This window comes from Apus apus, chromosome 1, assembly GCF_020740795.1.
Source record: "Apus apus isolate bApuApu2 chromosome 1, bApuApu2.pri.cur, whole genome shotgun sequence".
Taxonomy (NCBI): domain Eukaryota; kingdom Metazoa; phylum Chordata; class Aves; order Apodiformes; family Apodidae; genus Apus; species Apus apus.
The window spans coordinates 134,713,505-134,734,509 of NC_067282.1; the positions used below are offsets into that span (position 1 = coordinate 134,713,505).

At 40.9% G+C, this 21,005-nt stretch overlaps 1 protein-coding gene across 3 annotated transcripts; it reads right to left on the reverse strand.

Annotated features, from left to right (window-relative positions):
- Nucleotides 1-507: 507 nt before the first annotated feature.
- NUP50 (nucleoporin 50) lies at nt 508-17,993 on the reverse strand. 3 transcript variants are annotated; one of them, XR_007888444.1, is made up of 9 exons: nt 17,703-17,993; nt 14,411-14,489; nt 13,129-13,212; nt 10,464-10,659; nt 8,638-9,285; nt 7,546-7,624; nt 6,379-6,497; nt 5,066-5,175; nt 4,332-4,420 (listed from the first exon to the last, which is right to left on the reverse strand). XR_007888444.1 is itself a non-coding variant. In XM_051608933.1 (9 exons), exons 2-8 carry the CDS (start codon nt 14,477-14,479, stop codon nt 5,168-5,170), a joined length of 1,203 nt encoding a protein of 400 aa, XP_051464893.1. In that variant the 5' UTR covers nt 14,480-14,489; nt 17,703-17,993; the 3' UTR covers nt 4,332-4,420; nt 5,120-5,167. The 3 variants fall into 3 exon arrangements, 2 of the variants coding, with proteins under 2 accessions (XP_051464892.1, XP_051464893.1); XM_051608933.1 differs by having other exon boundaries at nt 5,120-5,175; XM_051608932.1 differs by lacking the exon at nt 5,066-5,175 and having other exon boundaries at nt 508-4,420.
- Nucleotides 17,994-21,005: the final 3,012 nt, after the last annotated feature.

Sequence of the window (21,005 nt, forward strand, 5' to 3'; positions counted from 1 at the left end):
TCTTCTCCCCTATTTGCCAAACTGTCACAATCTAATGAAGAGAACTATCACTCTGTGGCCTGGCTTTAGGACAGCATTTTTGGGCTAGGCCTAAAAATTTTTTCTACATGTATCATGAGGCAAACACAGATTACTTTTGCTCTTAAATCTTTTAAAATTCCAAGTGGAGGGATTTTTAGGGGTTCATCTCCATCATCATTCTCTGAGCAGGTAAGAACTAGTTTCTCTCTAGTGAAAGGCAGCCCTGGCTCCTCCTCTCTCGGAGGTGATTCAGCTCACTGACCTAGCAAGAAGCAAGCATTTTTGCTGCTCTGGCTCTTAGCAATGTGACAGGTGTCAAAGCTGCTTTTGAGGAAGGGGCAGGGGTGGACACGGCTGCTTTTAGCAGCAGTAAAGCTGTGCACAGGACTTTCTAGGCAGGAGTTCATCTGCAAGCAACTGATCATAAAATTTATTTTATTAATACCATGCTGAATAGTCAAAATGAAAGGGATACACACAAGACACTTCTCTCCCATTCATTTATTCACATTTTCCATGGAGTTTTGTACGCTTCCTCAGTGTAGAACTAATGAAAACATTGTTACATGACAAATTATGTGAAACTTCAGTATCCACTGAAAAATTCAATAGTAGTTTGAACTCAATTAACAATCATCACATTCAGTGTTTATATTGCCACTTGAAACTGTTTAATGTTGGTTCATTTCTGCACACAGGCACCAGCTACAAAATTTTAGCAAATGCAAGTAAGTTGAGGCATTGGAAAGGAAGTCTTTAAGGACATTTTAAAGGTGACAGTGCTGCAAAGGGGGCTGAACTTCTTCATCGTAAAGCGTTACCTCCTCATTGGTTTATGTTCTACAACATGTTCATTTCGACTGGAAATTTGTTTAAACTTTCACATCCATCAACCAAAAGGGATTATAGAAACACGCTTTTGTGCTCCCAAAGAGGTTATTTAAAGTACATTAAAAACAACAAAAAACCCTGCATATAGCAATGTAATGTTTTAAAATAAAATTCAAACCAACTGTAATAATCTCTCTTACAGATGATTCTGACAATAAAAAGAAGCAGAGATCTTGAATTTCTATTCTGGGGAGGAGAGAGGGAAAGAAACTTCAAAATTACAGCAGAAGAATGCATGGTGCATAAGACACTCCCAACACCTATGTACAGCTTAAACAGTGAAGGCATTAACACAAGTTAGGGAGGAAACTTGTATCTTTAACATCAGGTATTTGATATCCAGCTGTTGAATGTAGCAAGTATCTACCATGATACAGGAGTGCCTCATTGAGTTAGAATTGATCAAAATTCCTTCCCTGAATAGCACGTGCTGCTTTGTTATGAAGGCATTAGTATATTGATTTCTATGCTCTTCACTAAATTTTGCTTTTAACCCATTTTGAGCCTTTATTTCTTTGTAATTATCTCTGACTTTTTACTGTATTTATGTATATTAATGTTTTGGAACTAGAAACTGAAGCATCATCAAAAATTTTAGAACAGAACTGGAGAGGGTTTGTGCTTTATAAATCACCACCAAGTGTATTATTTGTTTCACAGTCCAAATAATTGCAGGGTCATTAGGAATGACATCAGTTAAAATATATTTTAAAGTAAAATTCTTCCCTATTCATACAGTGGCAACTTTCCCAATGTAAAATGTTTAAAATCATGTTTATGCGTATATTTGACTTCTAATTAACATGAAATTCCAATTATATACCTTCCCCTGGCTTTACCGATACAGACATTGCTAAATAATTAAGGTGTCTCATCTCAATTAGTTTTTCCCACAGCCAATAGAAGATACTGCTTGCTACCATGGATATTGTAAGGTTTAATTTTTCCAACACAATTTATTATTATTCTACTTTTCCTTTCACTCTCTGCTCACCCTCAGTGTGTCCACCCTTGAAAACTTGACAGAGCTGCACTGGGACTCAAGTTTATCAGCTTTAGAACTGGGCCAAATCCAGGTGGGCAAACCCCTGAGGCCACCTCACTTGGGATGCAAATCATTAAGGAGAGGTAGGAAGTTGTTTCTCTCTCACTTGTATTAGTTGGTCCGCATTTCAGTGGATGAAGAAACATGAGTTTTCTGGAAGGAAACAAACACAAACCCAAGGCCACTGATAAAATCTGTAGGGAGTTGCTCCTACAAACAAATCCACCCACTGCACCCAGAACTTGAACCTACAGACCTTTCTGCACAGAGACAGGTAGAAGACACTGCAGACAAAAGACAAATGAAAAATTAACTGAGCCCTTAGAAACTAAACTTGAGCCTGTAACAAACTTTCAGGCAACGTTCTGCTTTTCATTCATATGTGATTAACATGTCAGCCTTCAGCTTTTGGCCTCTGCTGTAGATACCAGCAAGACTTTAAAACAAAAAGCATTATTTTGAGGAAAGCTGTCCCTTACTTTTAATTAAGTACTGAGCCAGATGCAAAAACAAAACAAAAAACAAACAAACAAAAACACCACAAAAAAAGGCACCAGTTTATGTTTCAAATAGTATTTGCAATTGTATCTCAGCTCCCTTCACCCTTGAGAGTTAAAAATGAAACTCCTGTGATCTCAGTGTAGCTGAAACATGAGCAAAGGCCTTTGGTTTGGAACTTAGGTCAAGAGGGCTCTAGCTCCTAAAATGTTTCTCCTTCTTTTAATAAAGAGGGGGGAAAAGGCCATAACCTGAATTGTGCAGCAACTGAGGACTAAAGGCAGCTGGGGGGAGCAGGTAAGGTGTGCTGCACCTCAGCAACTGGCGCTACTTTTTCCCTACCCACAGGATGCCAGGTCCCCTGTGATAACTGTCATGCTGTTTTTTTAAAGAATGGGATTTTTCCTCTGTGCTGCATTAGCCAGAGGCAGGTTGGCATGTTCCTTCCATCTCTCCAAAGCTGGTCAGCAGTTCAAGTTTCCTAGTAACATCTAGCTCTTGGGACAGTTTCCAGAGCTGGAAGTGAAGCAGAAAAACAATGATCATGGAAGGAGTTTCCAGCAAACAAGATTTGAAAAATAAAATAGTTAAATAACCAAACAAGGTCTGATAACATTGAGATGGAAACTGAGAACATAATGATTTTCTGATCCACAAATTATTGCAATGTGGTTAATTTTAATACAGCTGAAAACTAAATTAAGGATTAATCCAGTGCTCCCTACTTTTGCAACAGAAAGCTTGTCCTGCATTATTTCATGTAATGCGGTAAAAGCACTGTAGTTTTAGCACACAGGAAAAATAATTACTGACACACACATTTATGCATGTATTCTTGGTAATGGCCAGAGGCAATACAAAGATCTATAAAAATCCTGAATTTTTTTGTGAAAAGAGCTATCTTCAGAAAAGTACTAGCAGCAAGACAAGTACAACATTTACAACTCTGCCTCTGCTGGGTTTCAGTTTTAGCCCAAAGGACTAGGGAAAAATACCTCGCAGGGACCATAATGGAAGTGCAAGCCTTTGCCTCCAACTTGTCAGAAGTCAGGGAATGCCAGCTGTGGTTGTGGTCAAAACAGTCTTCCAGTTGTCTGCTTGTACTATTGCACATCATTAGCTTGTTGCTATAGTAAGAACAGAACGGACAGTTCTTCTCCAAGAAACACTAATGTTGACTACACAAGCAAGATTTTTTAAATATCTGGAGATGCGGTCTCCGAGTTCCAAAAGCACAAGTCTGTAATAATTACAACACAGTACAATATAGAATATCATTGTTGCTGGGGTACACAGTTGTCACTGACAGTTTGAAAAATTAGTCCCACCAAAATCTGACAGACCAATTAAAAATCTGGAGTCTAGAAACAGTTTCAACAGTAAACTTCCACATCCTCCCTTCTCAAAACAGGAGATTCTTGCATTGCATCAGGCTGCGAGGAAGCTCTGGTACCATTATTTTTGTACTCTGATTTCAGTCCATTCAGTCAAATTGATTGGTGTTAAAAATACATGCTTTAAATCAGTGCGAGTTATCCAGAAGAGGTTCTGCATTTAGATACTGAAAAATGAGGGAGCACAGTCCAACACACGTTCTAGTAAAGTTTTTATTAGCTAGCTTTTCCTCACAGAATTGTTCCAGAATTCCTGTAACAGTTCTCAGTATCAGAGTAAAGAGTTTAAATGTTCAAGTGAAGTTATGAAAGAAAATAGAGCAGCAGCAATTTGGCAATAATTCTTCAAATCATTGACTGCAACTTATTTAAACCTCTTTTTTCTCCAGTAAGATTTTGTGCAACTCATCTGCATCCTCACTTGTTTTCACCCTTATTAACATAGTGACAGGAACAGCTGGATTCTTCTCATCAATTGGTGGATTAGGAACACAAACTATAAGAACATTGTTTTTTCCGGTTCTTGTACATGGCATCTTGGGTGGAATTAGAACATTCAACAGTATGTTTCCTGCATAAGGGGATGAAAAAATTACAGTTAGCAATTTTTCAGCTTTCACTGCAATACAGATGTTAGTATACTTCCTAAATAGGGATATAAGTTTTGTGTTTGGAAGGAAGGCAATTCACAAACGTCATATATGTCTTACTCTTCCCTAAGCATCTGTTCATGGCCACTGTTCTCACAGATTTCTTTCCTCATTAGGAATGAGGACATCTCTGAAAATACTATGTCCTCCTTTTTTAAAGGGAGGAGTCTGAGGAATTTCAAATTGTAGTAGCAACACGCAGGAAAAAGGAAAGGGGACAAGGGAGAAGAAGCAGATGAGGACTCCAGTCACAGCACTTAGTTTATGCTTACGCAAGTTACTCATTCAGACCATCGAGCACAGTTTATCAGCAGAAGCAGAGTTAGCTTGAACATGGACAGACATGTTCATCTAAAGTTGGGCAAACTAAGGCAGAATAAGTACTTTGTATCCTCAAATCATACAGCACATCTCATGTGGTCTACCACTGAGTTATTAATAACAGCTCTATCTCGACTTGTTAAATTATGTGGTGAGTTTTAACAGCGTCAGTATTAGTGCTCTATTAAACCAGTTGCAAACAAACTCAAATCTGCTTCCACGGAAGATGCACACATTTTGTAAACCTGGTAAATAGTTCAGAACACGGTAGTAGTATTTAGGGAAAAGTCAGTCTTCACCTTCCTTTCCAGTTCAGTTTTTCAACACAGTGAGATTTTAGGAAAGGGTTATAGTACTGTGTGAAGATAGCAAAAAGGAAAGTGTGCATCACTATGACTGCAGCAGCTTCTAGAAACCAATTCTTGGAAACACCAAGCTGAAGTGTCTTAGTGTATGAGCTGAAGAAAAATAAAAGATTTCCTAATACATCACCTCAGGTGAAGGTAGAGGGAATATAAATCAACACCATTAAAATCAGCTGAGTGAAAAATCAAGACCTGTGTTAAAGAGTAGGTAACTTGGAGAAATCAAGTTTTCATGTGCTCTTTTCAACATATTCAAATCCTACTGGAAATATTGAAAGCACTGACAACTCTGCCATACATCTGCCTTGAGTTTTATTGCCAAGAACTGCCCTTGTCTTCACTGAAAGATGTTGATAATGTAGAAGCTGGTAACACAGGAGGTCCCAATCTTGCCAGGCATTTGAAAACTGTCCCTAATGGGCCTGCAGAGGCTTCACACAGACTTGCTGGAGTGCATTATAAACTGCAAGTGAGGTAAGATATACCAGTGGCCTACAGGCCATGCTTTAGTCCTCAAGTCTTAAAAACTTCAGTACCTCAAGGCCCCCTAGCTTCCAAAAGCAAATCAATTGTTTGGGGTTGTTTTCTCTTTAATTAGCTGTACGTGTTAGCATTCATCTCAAAAGATGGTCTCAGGAACTATCACACTACAGATTTGTTCTAATTCTGTAACGCTGATCTACCATTTGTGACCTAACTGAAGTCAGCTAAAACATAGTTTTAGTCAGCTAAAACAACAGCTGGACTTCAGTGTGCATTTTAAAAGCAGTGCATATAACAAAATCCTACATGCCTGCTCTGTGTAACATTTCCCTTTACATCCAGGGGCAACTGGAGTCTGCCCACATGGCCAACTATTTACATATTCAGGAGGAACTGCAGACAAATGCATCATGGCACAAAATTCTTCTTCACACCTGATATACGTATTTGGATCTTAAGCCACACTACAAATCCACTCAACAAGTCAGGAATGGATAAAAGCTATTAAAAAGGGGAGAGGGGGAAGGAATACCCAAGTGTATACCATCACCTTGCACTTCCAATTGCTTATTTAATAACCTGAAATTCTTAAAAAAAGTATAAAAGTTTTCACTAATAGTGTCTGGTTTGCTGTGTAAGAAAAAAAGAAAATCCTCATGCTTAGCAAGAAATGTCACATCAAGACTTACCACTAGAAGAAATTTACTTACCTAAATTGGTATCTGCTCGGACTAGGAGTTGAGTTTTTTCATTTCCTGCTGGTTTTAAGTGTAATGTTCCTACACCTTTTTCTTTAAATTCATTATCCTTTTTGTAGAACAGTTTGCACCTGTAAAAAAAAAAAAAACAAAAAACAAAACACAAACTGGTCTGTGTAGGTACGTAGAGATTAAATACAAAGGTATCTCTCAAATACAGACATACATGAATGTATCCATCTGACTCACAGCCTACAGTTTCATAATCAGGAGTTAACATCTGTGAGTAGCAAAAATGTTTATTCTTGGCCTCATCTTATGTGTGAAAACACACTTTCCAGATCAGAAAGTTAATTATTTCTTTCACTATTCTAGTAATAAATAAATTACTTTCAGTAAAACATACAGCTACCTGTAAGTCAGGGTCTATACGGAGTAATAACTATAAGCTACTGTTTAAAAAACACTAATTATAAAAAAGAAATTGCTGTATCATTCTGAAGTTATAACAAGACTTCAATGTAAAATTGAGAAACAGTGTTTAGGTGAAGCTCTAATACTTCATAAATTAGCATGAACCTTTCTTCAGATAAAGCAAATGACTTTTTGTAGAAGGACAAATTCTGTGCTAAGTGTTAAGTAGACCTGCAATTACTTAGACTACTGAACATGCTTGAAAAAACTGCTGCTAGCAGAGGTAGTCTCATTTTGAACTTCGAAGTGCAACATTTCATACACTCCATGTAACAATCACCATTTTCCACTGAAGACTCTTGTTTTAGGCTATGCAAATAGCTGAGCACCTGGATGATTATTCACAAATACATTATTTCTGTTATACAGATTCTGTTGTACAATTTAAGTTTACAAAAATTGATGAAGACAGAAACAATCTTCATTTCTAAAAACCTGATCTCAAGTAGAGCACAAACTAGCCATCAGTGCTGTGTCCAAGACACACACAAATTTTAGTAAGATCTTAGATATTCTTGTCTGTAATTTTTTACAAGTGGAACTTCATATGCTATATGACTTCCTAGTAAGCTTTATTAAGTAGGAAATCAAAAACATATACATCGTTAATTATGCACTGCAGTGGTGAAGAACAGCAATATGCAGGTATAAATTTTATTCTCAAAGTTACAGTTCTGCTCACTATTTCAAATTAAAATCACTTACTTCTTTGAGTAGAAAGCATCATCTTCTTTTATTTCATTAACAATGACTTTTGGTGGCTCTTCTTCCTCCTCTTCTCCTCCTTTAAATAAAAGGGTTTAATACATTCCATATGTTAATGTTGTGAGCATATAATCTAATCTGGAAGGTATTTTTTGTGTTGTATTAGAGCTAGTTTATGCATGCTATCTTTGACATAGGCATGTGTAGCCTTTTAATGATGGCCAAAATATGTTTAAATCAGTGTGGGCTCTGAAGTAGCTTCATTTACAGAAAGTTTATTTTCTTTTTGTTCAGCCACACCCCCTCAAGCAACTTTATGCTCATCTTTAATTTAAATGGAATGAAAATACCCACCCACCCCCCAAACAATCAAAACAAAAAAATGCAAAGCTTAACAAATTAAAACATTTTGTCAAGGGGCGAGCAGTTATAACATTTCAAAGAACAGTCTCCACAAGTAGGTCCAAGTAAAGCATAATAAATAGATCCAACAGCCAAGATTCATTTGGGAGAAGGGTATCAATTGCAGAAATTACAACCAAGAGGTAGTGGAAATATTACACCTTTCCAGTCCCTCAAATGCTAGGACTCCTATCATCTTACTGTGCCCAGCTTAGCTAAATAGCGGAGTAAAAACCTTCTGGTAGTGTGCAGCTTCACTGGCCTTAGTCTTGTGAGAAAGATGTATGAAATTGTTCCGTATCTTACGCATTTTACTGAGAGATCTCTTGATAAGCCTTTTGGGAAAAGCAACAGGACTGAAGTGTCCTGCAGGCTCAAAGATTAACAATTAATCAATCAATTGATTTCAATTTCATCTTTTCAAGTCTTGTATTCAGCTGAAGAATTATATTGTTACAGAAAGTATAAATCTGACAGAAATACGTGTTTTGGAACCCACATACCATCTAGTGTTACCTGAGCAGTATGTAAGACTGAGATATTTCCAGATTAGTGGTAGAGTTTTGCAGCTTTTAAATTCAAGAGCTATTATGATCTAGTTCCACATAGTATTGTTTCATTTTTGCAGTATTCTTTAGTCACATACATTCACATCTTACTATTTAAATACTTAATTTAAATAGAATTTACCTTTGTCGTCACTTTCTGTCTGAGCCTCCAGTACATTGGTGGATACTGCAGTGACAGGCTTAGCCTGGTTTGCATCTTTTCCAAACAAACCTGAATTTCCAGGAGAAAATGAGAAGCTACTAAGAGTTCCTGAACCAAGGGAACCCAAAACAGAACTGTCAACACTCTTGCCAAAATTAAATGAGGCAGTTGATGTAGCTCCTAAGGATGGGTCTTTTTTCTCTGATGCAGCTTCAGGTTTTTTGTCCGAGGCATCCTCAGTTTTGTTGTTAAACAAAAATGTTGATCCTTGCTGCAGCTTGGAATTCCCAAATGCAGAAACAGCCTGAGATCCAGGTGTCTTGTTGCTTTCATTTTCAGAGCCACTATCACTGCCACCTCCATGCTGCTGTTCAATGTTTGCTAAGTACTTCTCGTAGTCTCTAAAGATGGGTGTCAGGTCACATAGTGGGTTTGTGTTGACATGCTTAACTATCCAGTCACGCACAGAACAGTTTAAAGCTGCTAACTGTTTGTGGTAAACACCAGAGCTACAAACTTTACTCTGAGCATAGCTAGATGAAGGTTGACTGCCACCATTGGCATTTGGGCTTGCAGCCTTTTTCTCAGTAAATGCAGTAGTAGCAGGACCATTGGACATTGTGGATCCTATCAGAACAAAAACATGGTTTAGAGTGTTTTCTTTCCAGCAGGCACAATTCTCTTAAAAGCCTAAACTACACATTCGCAATATTTCTTTATCAAATCACTATTCTTGCTCAGTTAGATACCTTGTCTTTTAATCACAACACTGTGTAGCTGATCCTGTGGTACAAATGCACAGATAATGCTGTAAAACAGACCTAAGCCCCCTAGTTTTAAGTAAGTTCAGGGATAGGCTATGGGATGGAGCACACAGCTGTATATTAAAAAAGCCAAAGAAATAATACAGAATAACATGAAAGTTTTGTGTTTCACCAAAACTCCCCAAAATCTTAATTCAGGCTTTACCAAGCTGTAATGTTTATTAAAACAAAATACTCAGGTTATCTCTTGCTATTACACTTTAAAATTGAACACACAAGTCCATGACTTTGCAGGTTTTTGAGAGGTTTCAATTTGAAAACCGTAATAAAGGAGTTCTCATTAAATGTGGCAAGCTGACTCTGAAACACAGTGGCATGATTAAGAGTTCTGCATCTCCAATACGAACAGAACTAATATTCTTCAGGGTCTACCAAAGCATGAGACTGGAGTCAGATTTGGAAAAATGGTTCAAGCATCTTAAAACATAGGTATTAATGTAACAGGTAAGATTCTGGTAAGACTCTTTGCAGTGTAAGATGTATAGGGGGAAAAAAAGGTTAAGACTTGAGCTATGCAGAATGTACTTATCAAGAACTGCAAAAAGCACAGAAACAAGAACCCTAAAAAAAAAAAATAATCACACAGAGAAACTGCAGTCCTACTTAAATGAACATTTTCCATTATTTTTTTTTTTTAAATTAAATTCAGAGAATCTGGACAATTATTTAATTGGAATATGTTATTAGCCAGTTTATGCTATTCAGAGTGTGTCTTAATGCCAGTATCTTCCATTCCTGTTTGTGCCTATAAAGCTTCTACCTCCAGCATTAGATCAAATAGGAATTTAGCTTCCAGCTCTTAAAACTGCATGTATTTGATAACTTATCCCTCCAGCAGTCTAAAATCTTTTTAAGAAATCTTACAAAAAGGAATAAAGTTTGAAAACCTTGAAACAGAAAGTGGTTCTTTGCCATTAAATTAAGCCTATGGACTTTAGGGCTGAATTTGTTGATAAATATGTATGCTCATTTAAAACTTACCAAATGCTGATTGTGTTTCAGAGGTGGTCTTCAAACTGCTGAAAGAAGGGGTGCTAGAGACACTACTGCTCCCATTAGACAGCCCTTCTAAAGGCTTTACTCCTGCACCATTACCAAATCCACTGAAGCCACCTCCTCCTTTTCCAGAAGGCAATATAAAGCCTTTAAAACCTTTAAAAGCACCTCCACTTTCAGACTGGAGGGAGCAAAAAAAAAAAAAGAGACAACCAGTTACATACATGTCCTCCACAAGAACCCCATGCCCACTTAATATTCCATTTATTTTACCCTGATTCAGTGTGTCATTTCATGCATTATTCTAAGTCAATTATGTCAACAAATTTAATAGCTCCATTATGACACATATTACTACTATTTTTAAAGGACTCAGATGCCTGGTATGAAAATAAACTATATATAGGAAGTGGATGTATAAAAGTTGTTCAGAGCAGATGTGTTTAGAAATCCATAGCGTCTTGTTTCTTTCAATAATTACACAGCAATATTTAATTGCAGGCTTATTTTCAGCAACTTTTAGCATTTATGACCACAATTACATCTCAAACACTTGAAGCCAGTCATCAAAACACCGTACTTTGTAGTCACCTGTATAACATTTCAGTGATTTACCACACATATTTCAATATGACTGATGGGAGAAGCAAAGATAAGACTGTACTAGGAAACATAAAACGTATGCTTCCTGCAGCCTTTTCATTACCTAGTTCTAAACACTATCTTGGAAACCATATTATTTTATTATATAGTTTCCTACACATTTTTAAAAGATACAGTGGCATTGACACACAAATAGACACTGCCATTTTTAGGTACTACACCTAATGCCTTTTGAGGTAATGAGCACTTATTACTGGAAGTGGCGTTTCAATGTCTCTGGAATGCCACCAGAGGAAAAGGAGAATTGCTTCCAAGTTCCATCTGCTTTTGCCACTGAAGAAATAGCAAAACTTACCAATTTTAGGTTCTGTTATACCTTTTGAGTTTGGGCTCTTTTTGCTCACTTTGTGCTTTATCTTTTCCAGTGCAGCTCTCTGTTCCTTATTTCTAGGTAGCTATTTTTATTCTGTCTCTCTTGGATCAGTCTTACCTACTTCTCTCTCTGGACACTCAAGTTCAACTGCAGTCTTTTCCTTTACAGCATTCTGCTTGCTCCATTTACAGACATCAATAAACTTTATCTTTTTGCAAATGTTTCACAGGTTTCTTATGCAGCCTCAGCTGTCCTGCTGTCTCTTCTCCTTTTTAAGACTTTGCCCAGCCAATCCTAGATCCTCTTCTAGCTTTGATCTCTCAACAGCTGACAGCCAGCCTCCTGAGTATTTCTTCTGCAATCATCTGGTCCCTTTTCTCAGCCCGTTTTCCCTATTCCATTTGCCTCCAAATCTCTCCTGTTCCATTGTGGATTATTTCCTGCATCACGTTTCCCCAGTACTGCACCCTCTACCACATTTGTGCCTAAAACTACTATAGCCGAAAGTGGAACAGGACGGCTTCCTCATTTACACTGCTAGGACTGCAAAAGGAAAACCAAAAGGATAGGAGAAAACTATCTAGCCTTGTTGTGCATAGTCCCATTCAATCCAAAATCAATGTGAACAACAGGTAAAGTATCTGTCCTATTTCTAACATGGGGCAATATGCTGTTGGAAGAGCATTTCATAGAAAGATATATATTGTCAGGGATTTTTGAAAGGACCAGAATTTTATTGGACTGAGTTAACGCTTTCACAGGGACTAAACCTGTAACAAAGCCAACTTCCTCTCAATTCTTAATTTGTTATTGCAGAGAGTAGGTGCCACTGAAGCTCTTCACAGGATAAAAAAAAATAGCCACATTCTGAACAAAAGACATCTTTTCTTTCTCAGAGCAGCTTTTGCTTATTTAGCTTCTGCCTGAGACATCCCCCAGCCCTCTGCTTTGGACAGCTAGTAACTTCTAATTTACAGGCTTCCACCTCTGCAAAGAATGAAACTGGAGCAGTTTATCAAATGCTGTTTTACCGATCTGTAGAAGACATTGTGTCTGAAACACTCTTGCAGTTATCCTTCAAAAATACACATAACCCTTTACCCAGTCATTAGCAGTGTTCTTGAAAGAAAAGGGTTAATAGTCATAAATATTCCAGGTTTAGAAACCAGGTGGGCTTGTGTAGTTGATGGGGGTGGGGCATCAGACCTTGGCCTCAATCAGACCTGACCTAATCTCAAACAAAAGACAGCACCAGCCCTGAGATAAGAGAATTAATGACTAGCCAATTATTCACTTTACACTAGTTTCCTCTTTGTTGTTATTCTGTATACAAGACCCTGCTTTGGGAATTATCACCTAGCATCCCCTTTTCCACAAAGAACTGGAATAGAAGTATCTTGGCTCTGTGTCAATTGCTTTTTGAACACCAGGTGAAGAACTCTGTTTTGGGACAACAGTATTATTATCCCTTTTTCATTCTAGCCTTATCCCTTGCTATGGAACAGTAAGCAAAAATTAATTTGCATGAATGACCTGGACTAGTTGCATATACCTTCTAAATGACAGCTTTACACACCATCATTACAAGCCCAAACAAGTAAAAACCTGAGCATAGATGGCATATTTTGCAGCCAAGCCAAACTACAACATTAATGCTTAGTGATTACACGTTACCTCTGATCCAACATTTCGGCGCTTTGCTTTTTTAATAGCTCTGTTCTTCAGGACTTCTTCACTTGCTACTGAGAAAGTTCCCACCTTTAAGGAGAAATTATGGAATCATTAGTGAAATTCTCAGAATGCATAAAGTCCTCAAAGTCTGAAGGAATAGCTAAGATCAGTTTTTTTAACACAATCATAACACTTCTCCGTAACAAGTCAAATAACCTCAACAACACAAAAACCAAACCAGAACAGGTAGTACTGCAATTAGCTTGCCCAGCTAGGTGAACACATAGTTGATACTTTCAAAACTCTTCCTTGTTCTGCACTACATTTCCTTTTCTGAGATCTCAAGTTTATTATGACAGCTAATTCAACAATTTTTCAATTCATTTATTTTTCTTCAACAAAACCGTAAGGTATCTTCGCTGAAGGCAGCCTGTCAGTATTGCACTGTTACAAGCAATCTTCAGTTTAGAGAAGGTATATTGAGATGTAGGGTCAAAGTCAATCAATCCCCTGCAGTCTTCTGTAGTTCCACTATTAACAAAGGCAGCTAATGACTAATTACTACCCCACAATACAGGAGAAAATTAAACTTTCTTATATTCAAGTTTCTGAAAGATTATTAGCATTTTTCTTTATCATATTTCATAGGCCTAGACATTTAATATTTTAGTAGCACAAAAGCTAGCACAGTTTGTTTAAAGACAATACAAGAACCAAAAATAAATGAGACATTAAACATCAAATCTCGTTTTACAATCAAATATATCATTTGACTGTTTGCTTAATTCCTCTGGCTACAGAGAGACATTCAGCAAAACACTCCTTATTTCTGAAATTAACTATTACTGACCTTAAAAAAAGGCCAGGAGACATTAAGGTGATATATATAGACTGTGTTATGTCAGTGAAGCCTAGCGTCAACTATCTCAAGAAATCAAAACAGCTTTTCTTGTGAACTCCATGAAGACCATCACACATTTGAAGATTTCAAAATTTTAACAACCGGGGGGATTCCCTTTAGAAATGTAAAGTTCTTTTCCCCTAAGTTTCTGATGTCATTTTAACTGTTATAAGCTGCCTTGCCATACCATATGGTCTACCTATATTGGAAGTTTTATTAAAAACAAACAAACAAAAAATCTTCTATAACATTATCTTTAATTGCTAGACTTGAACCAATTTAATTGCAGATTCTACCCACAAGATAAATAGCACATGTAAGTAACTACCATACATACTACCTGCAGGGGTAGGGATGGGTAATCTAATGTATAGATATACATACCTCCTCAGCTTCATCCTCCTGATCCCAATTTCTGTCAGTCAATTCCTTCTCTGCAATTCTCTTTGCCATTTTTCCACACCTGTGTGGAGAAAACAAAACAAACAGGATAGAAACAGCTGCACAGAAAATGAATTCTAAACAACAGTGATCTTTTGTTTGTATTGCTTACAGCAAGTAATGGAAATCAGAGTTCATATAGAGGGTGGTCAGAACTGGAATGACACTTGAAAACCAAGTCTTTTTAACAACTGTTGTTGCAACAACAACCAACAGCACTTGAGATTGAAGTTGTGGTGATCAACCATATTTGATAGTAAATTTAAGCAACAACAGACATGCAGTTCAATTATGGGATAATGTCAGTCTTATAACCTATGTATCTGGCTGTCACTCTGAAGGGCTGCAAAAAAAAAAAAAACAAAGTAGGTAAAAAAGATCTGTTTAAAATATTTCATATTCCACTCAATCTCACTTCAGGATAACCATGTGTTTCATTGAGTCAGTTGTTCTATCACCCAGTGACCCCTCCCCACCCAAGAAGAGGAATCAAAAAAAGTAAAGGAGACCTGTGGGTTGAAATTGAAACAGACTGAATAAAATAGTAATAAAACCCAATACTGATACTAATATAAAATATACAAAGCTATACTCAAACACTGCGAGCAGCACAGCTGCAGCAAAAGCGCAATGGTAACAACAAACAGGAGAGTAGGCCTCAGGAGCAGGACAGGAGAGACCCTCCAGGGATGTTACCATTTTGAAGAGAGACAGATATCCCCGCAAATTTCCAATTTATAGTGAGTGTGAGGTTTATGGTATGGGACACTTCTGTTGGCCAGCTTGGGTCAGCTGCCCTAGCTTCCTCTCCTCCTAGCTTTAGCACCTGGCTGACTGGAAGCTGCCAAACACCTTGATCGCTATTGAAACCCACAAACCCAGGCTGGCCACAAACTAAAAGCTCTGAGCAACTTTGTTCCCTATGACTCGCGTGCTGCAGTCTTCTCAGAATGCAGCTTTCCCGGAACAGAAAACAGATTCTATCCCAGCAAAACCAGAACACCATGGAAGCAGCAACAGTCTTGCAAGAGGAAAGTAAATTGCTTTACAGTATCCAAAATACTGATAGGGACATACTGCAGTAGCTGGGCAGAAAGCTTGTTTTCCTACAAGGACAGTGGCTTTCCTACAAATCCCAAGATAGGTAGAATAGTATTACTAATTCAAAATCTGAAAAATTCTATTACAAATCAAATGAATTTGGAATTTTAGAGCAACTCATCTAAGCAGCCAATCATCATTTTGCTAGTATTCTCTGCAATACAAGGGAAAATCAACTTTCAAACAGGAATGTCTTTAAGAGTTTTAACTGAAGTACAACTTACCAGCTGCATACAAAGAAAATAATTAGTCCAGCTATGCTATTTTCTGAGAGACTTGGCAAGCAATCAATTAATCAAATTTTATATGAAAAAAAGGTTTTTTACTAACTACGATTCTATCAGCTGACAAGATGAAGACTCTTCAAAGAAATGTTGTCGTTTTGTAGCAATTTAAGTCTCATGCAAATGCAAGACATAAAACTCTTCAAAAAAACCTCCTTAGGTTCATGACTCAGACCTGGCCAGATAAAAAGAATTCCACAAATAATTGAATTTCAGAGCCAAAAATGATATGGTTACAGATAATCTTGTTTAGGCAATGAAATATTTTTAAATCAGAACAGTAAATCCAGCTGCACAGCAGCCTTATAGAGGTCACACCATGGATTTCATCTGACACACTTCCCAAATAAGGTCAAGTTATTGGGGTCTTTTGGAAGTACAGTGACAAAAGGCTGTTTTGGGCAAATGCTTTATAACAGCATAAACCACACCATCCTGAAAGGAGAGGTCCTACTGTGCCCTCCATGATTATCAGCAGACTGGGGAACTATTTCAATCTAACCCATTGAAAAAAAATTAAATCACTTATTTAATAGTCATATTGGCTGCCGAGTCCAGTTTCCCACAAGGTTATACAAACACAGCCGGAGGAAGACAAGTTTGCATGCATCTCTTCGGCAGCAACCGCAAGTCAAAAGCTAGTAAGACCTGGAATTACACCACTGGATTCCACGGAAGATCAAATTACCACTCTTAACCCAGCCACAAGCACGACATCAACTAGAAAGCCTGTTTCTCCACTAACAGAAGAGGAGTAAACTAGTCGCCTGGCCTCCACATTCTTTGCACCTACCTGCATTTACATGATTTCTCTACATCGGTACTGAATGTACAAAATCTACCAAACATGAGGACAGGATGAAGAGAATCCTAGACATGTTTTCTAACCTGTGAAACAAGAAGCAGCACAAAACCACCTATATCTGATACTCAGAACCTTCAAAAAGTTTCTGTAGCAAATGGTCTGAACAGGCTGAGAGCGTTTTGATACAACAGCTCTCTTTATTTAAAATGCTCACAATACAGATGCTTTGCTGAACGACAAAAATCCAACTACAGCCGCCCTATTTAATGCAGCACTTAAAGACCAAGACTTAATTTAACGCTTGAATTCCACAGTATCATCCATCTACCATCAGGCCCCGGTACTCGCACTAAGGAGCGCCCGACCCAAACCAAGGCAGCGGAGAAGCCTCTGGTACCCCCGCACTTGCAGGAGGTGCGGGCTGCGGCGAGGCCCCGAGCGCTGCGGGGACCTCCCTCCCGGCCCGTGCCCGGGAGCAGGCGGGGCTTCGGTGGCCGCGGGTGCGCAGAGGGGGCGGCCGCGCTTCCCCTGTGCTGGGGACATCTCCGGCGCCGGCTCTTCCGAGCCAAGGTGCAGCGCGCCGCCGGCTCCCTCGCCGCAGGCCTAGCTGCGGCCCCCGGGCACGCTCCCACTCCCTCCCTCCCTGCCCCTCACCCCAGCTCCGGCTCTACGGAAGCGGCTGGATGTCTGCCTGGCCCCCGCCCCGCCGCGCCGGCCGAACTGCCGCCCGCCCTCCCCGGCACCAGCTCAAGGCCCGGCGGCGGGAGGCTCCGAGGGCGAGCTCCCCGCCCCGCCCCCCCGGGCCTGCAGCCCTCCTGTGCGAGCCGACACCGCGGCCGGGCCGCCCTTCCGCCTCACCCACCGCGCTCGATGCCCACGGGAAGACACACGCGCGGCCGGGCGCCCGGGGAGAGGCGCCAAGAGGCCGGGGACGCGGGCGATCTCCCTCGGAAGGCGCCGGCACCTCGGCCCGCTCCCCCGGCGCGGGGGGGAAGGCAGCGCGACGGCGGGGGAGGGCGGAGGGGAGCGGGGAGCCGGCACTTACCCCGGCGGGGCGTCCCCGCGATGGCGGAGCGGCGGGGCCGGGCGGCAGCTCTGCCCGCGGGGCCGGGCTGCGGGGCCGAGGCTGCGGCGGGCAGGGGGCGGAGTCTGGCGGCAGGCTGCCCGCGCCGGGCCCTCACCATCCCCCGCCGGGCCCTGCGCCTCCGCGGCGAGCCGGCACGGCCCGGCCCGGCTCGGCCCGGCCCGGCGCGGCCTCAGGCGGCCGGCATGCCGCGCCCGCGGCAGGAGAGACGGCGTCGGCTTCGGAACCAGCCAGGCCCGCGCCCGCCGCCGCCGCCGCCGCCGCCGCACCGCGCATGCGCGCTCACCTGCCCGCGCCCGGCGCTGCGGGGGGAGGGGGGGGCCTTTCCGAGCCGGGTCACGTGGCCGCCGCGGCCCAATGGGCGCGCTCGCCTCGCCAACGGCCGCAGGCCGCGCGTGCGCCGCCCGTTCGAATTCTCGTCACGTGGCCGCATCCCCCTGCCCCCCCCCCCGCCCCGCGCTGCTCGGCGGGGCTGCGTCAGGCGGAGCCGCGGTGAGTGGGGCCCGGCCCGGGGCCGGCGGCGGGGCCCGGGCCCCTGTGGCCCCTGTGGCCGCGGGACAGCAGCCGGGGGGGCCCGCTGCCCTTGCTGAGTCACGGCGTGCGGCCGCTGCGGCCTGGCTCGCGGCGCGGGAAGCGGTGGTTCAGCCAGGCCCTGCGCCCGAGTGACCCGCCGAGCTTGGGCTCGCTTGCTCGTGGCCTTTGTCTGTTCCCGCTGCGGTATAGCAGTGCGGGGGACTAAGGCTGTTGTGCAGTCCCTGGAGAGAACGGCCTCTGCTGTCGTTACAGGATGAAAAACAGTCACTCAACCTTTTTTTTTTTTTTGCATTGCGTGCGGGAAGCGTGTTGCCTGAAAACAGTAAAAATTAGTGCACTGAGAGTAAACCCAATAGCTGCAGTTCTCTTTTGAGTGCTAGCTTAGTGCTAAGACAGTATCACGTTTGCAGGCTGAAACACCTTGACCTGAAATTAAAAAAAAAAAAAAAAAAAGTATTACCTTTTATAAAGAACTTGCCATTTTAAAGCATATACATCGATTACACGGAGGCAAGAATGTACTAAAAAAACAACCCTACAGCAATGCATGAGGCACTGATTTTTACTTCTGGGCTCCTAAGACTCCACAGCTGTGTTTACCTAGTTTGAACCTTCAAACGACATATTTTCACAACATGCTTTTCTTTGTAAAATCTACAACTACTTAGAACTATTTTCAGGAAGTAATCTGGAAAACTTTTTTACCTGTCCTGGGATTTCAGATAAATTGTTTTAAGATGTGTCTCACTGCAGCGTTAATGCCTTGAATTTAAAATTAAACATTTCGTAAGTATCACTAGCTGTCAAAAACAGGACTATGCCATTAATTTTTTTAAACTGTCACTCGGCTGATTTAGAGTTTATGTTTAGATCACATTGGTGACTCCATGTGCTTCCCTTATTCTAGAAAGAGAAAAAACTATTCTCATTTAGCCTTTTGTTGCATTGTCTATCTGGTAGTCCTTTTCAAAAATATACTCTTACTTAAAATCCCTGAACCATCTCTCTTACCTGTACTAAGTACCCCTCTGTTACTTGCTGTCCTGCAGACTCCTCCTAGCTTTCCTGGAGTTTGGCTGAGTCCTAGTTTGTCCCTTCATAGTTGCTGTAAGAGTCAAGGCCAGCCATCCTTGAAGAGAATTTCTGAAATAATTACTCTTTGCTTCTGTTGGAACAAACGATGTGCAAGGTTCATGTAATAACGCTGTGACCCTATTGTTCAAGCATGCCAGAAGATTTATAGATTTTCAGATCTGTCTTCCTAGGTATTTCTCTCTCTGCCACGGTGGTTTCTCCCTGTGTTTCATGGGGTTTGGCTTGTGTAGCCCCAAAACCTCAAAGTTGCTTCCTTCTGCATGGAAGCTCTCGAGTTCCTGCTTAGTGAGCTTTTCCTCCCTGCGATTTTTCAAGACTACTTTGTTGTTAGCATTTCCTGCTTGCTTAAGCACTCGGTCCCTTTGTAATGTGGTTAAGAACGCCTGTCTTTCTAGTTGTAACTTCTGTTGTCTCCAGCCATTGACTCTATGGTTGCTGGGAGCTGTTAGCAGCTGCTCTGTGTGTACCCCTCCCTGCATCCCTTCCTCTGCACGGAGGGTAGTTCTGTAAGGCCTAGCAGATAGCAATATGCCAATCAGTAGATAACACTAATCAAGCAGGATTTGCAGAAACGTGCAGAAACATTCCGTATTTCCACCTATGAGTCATCTATCAGATGGCTAATTCTCGCCCCTTTCAAAGATTACACTTTTTAGTCATCCTTCCTAGTAGCTATGTTGAGGCTCAGCATAATAAAAAAACAGAGCGTCTGTGGGTGAGGTCAGTACTATTTAGCAGGTATTTTGTGTTCTTTGTGTTAAAAAATGCTGAGACTCTTAATAGAGTGGTCAGTGAATCAAAGTGGTATGTCTGCACATGCCAGCAGGCAGGCATAGCTGCAAGAAATAGCAAAGTAAAGAGCCTGAGGCAGTCAAGAGAATTCTGCAGTTTTAACTAGACTTCATTTGCCCTGTCATTGCCAGGTACATTTTTTCCCCCATTCTTTTCTCTGCGGCTCACTTTCCTTCAGCTCCTATCTCTTAACATTTTCTTGTCCCATGCCCGCATCTAGTAACTACTGACTTTTTCTCTTCCCCCAGTTGTCTCCTTCTCTTCCTCCACATAGAACCATTATGCTTTTTCACTATTTCTTTGTTTCATACCACATTTCTCTGTCCTGTGCTCTTTTGAAGCATGCAGCTTGCAAAGCTCAGTAGGGTTAGTATTCCATGTTTGAGCAGTGCCTGCCACACAGAGGAGCCCCATTCTTGGTTGGGTTTCAAAGTCAAACCCAAGTGACTAAAAAGAGAATGCTACAAAACATAGTGTAAAGGGTTTTAGTTAAAAACAAAGTTTCAGAAGGCATTTTCTGGACGTCTCTATGATGGTCATGGTGGAATAGGATGCTCCTACTTTTATGTCATCCTATAACACAGAAATAGAGATTGAATTTACTGAAATACTGCAGGCAGTTGAGTTGGTGTTGAACTCTTAAAACTAATTTGTTCAGATGAAGTGCCACTGCCCAATGAAAATCACTTGTGGTGGAAGGCAGTGACTTCACTGATGCAACTGGAAAACTTTTCAGACCGAACACATTATTTCATAAATTCCAGAAAGAAAATGAAATGTGTATAATTTCAGAAATAAAAGGAACAGACCCTCCACAAATGCGAAGTGTGGCATAACTGGTAC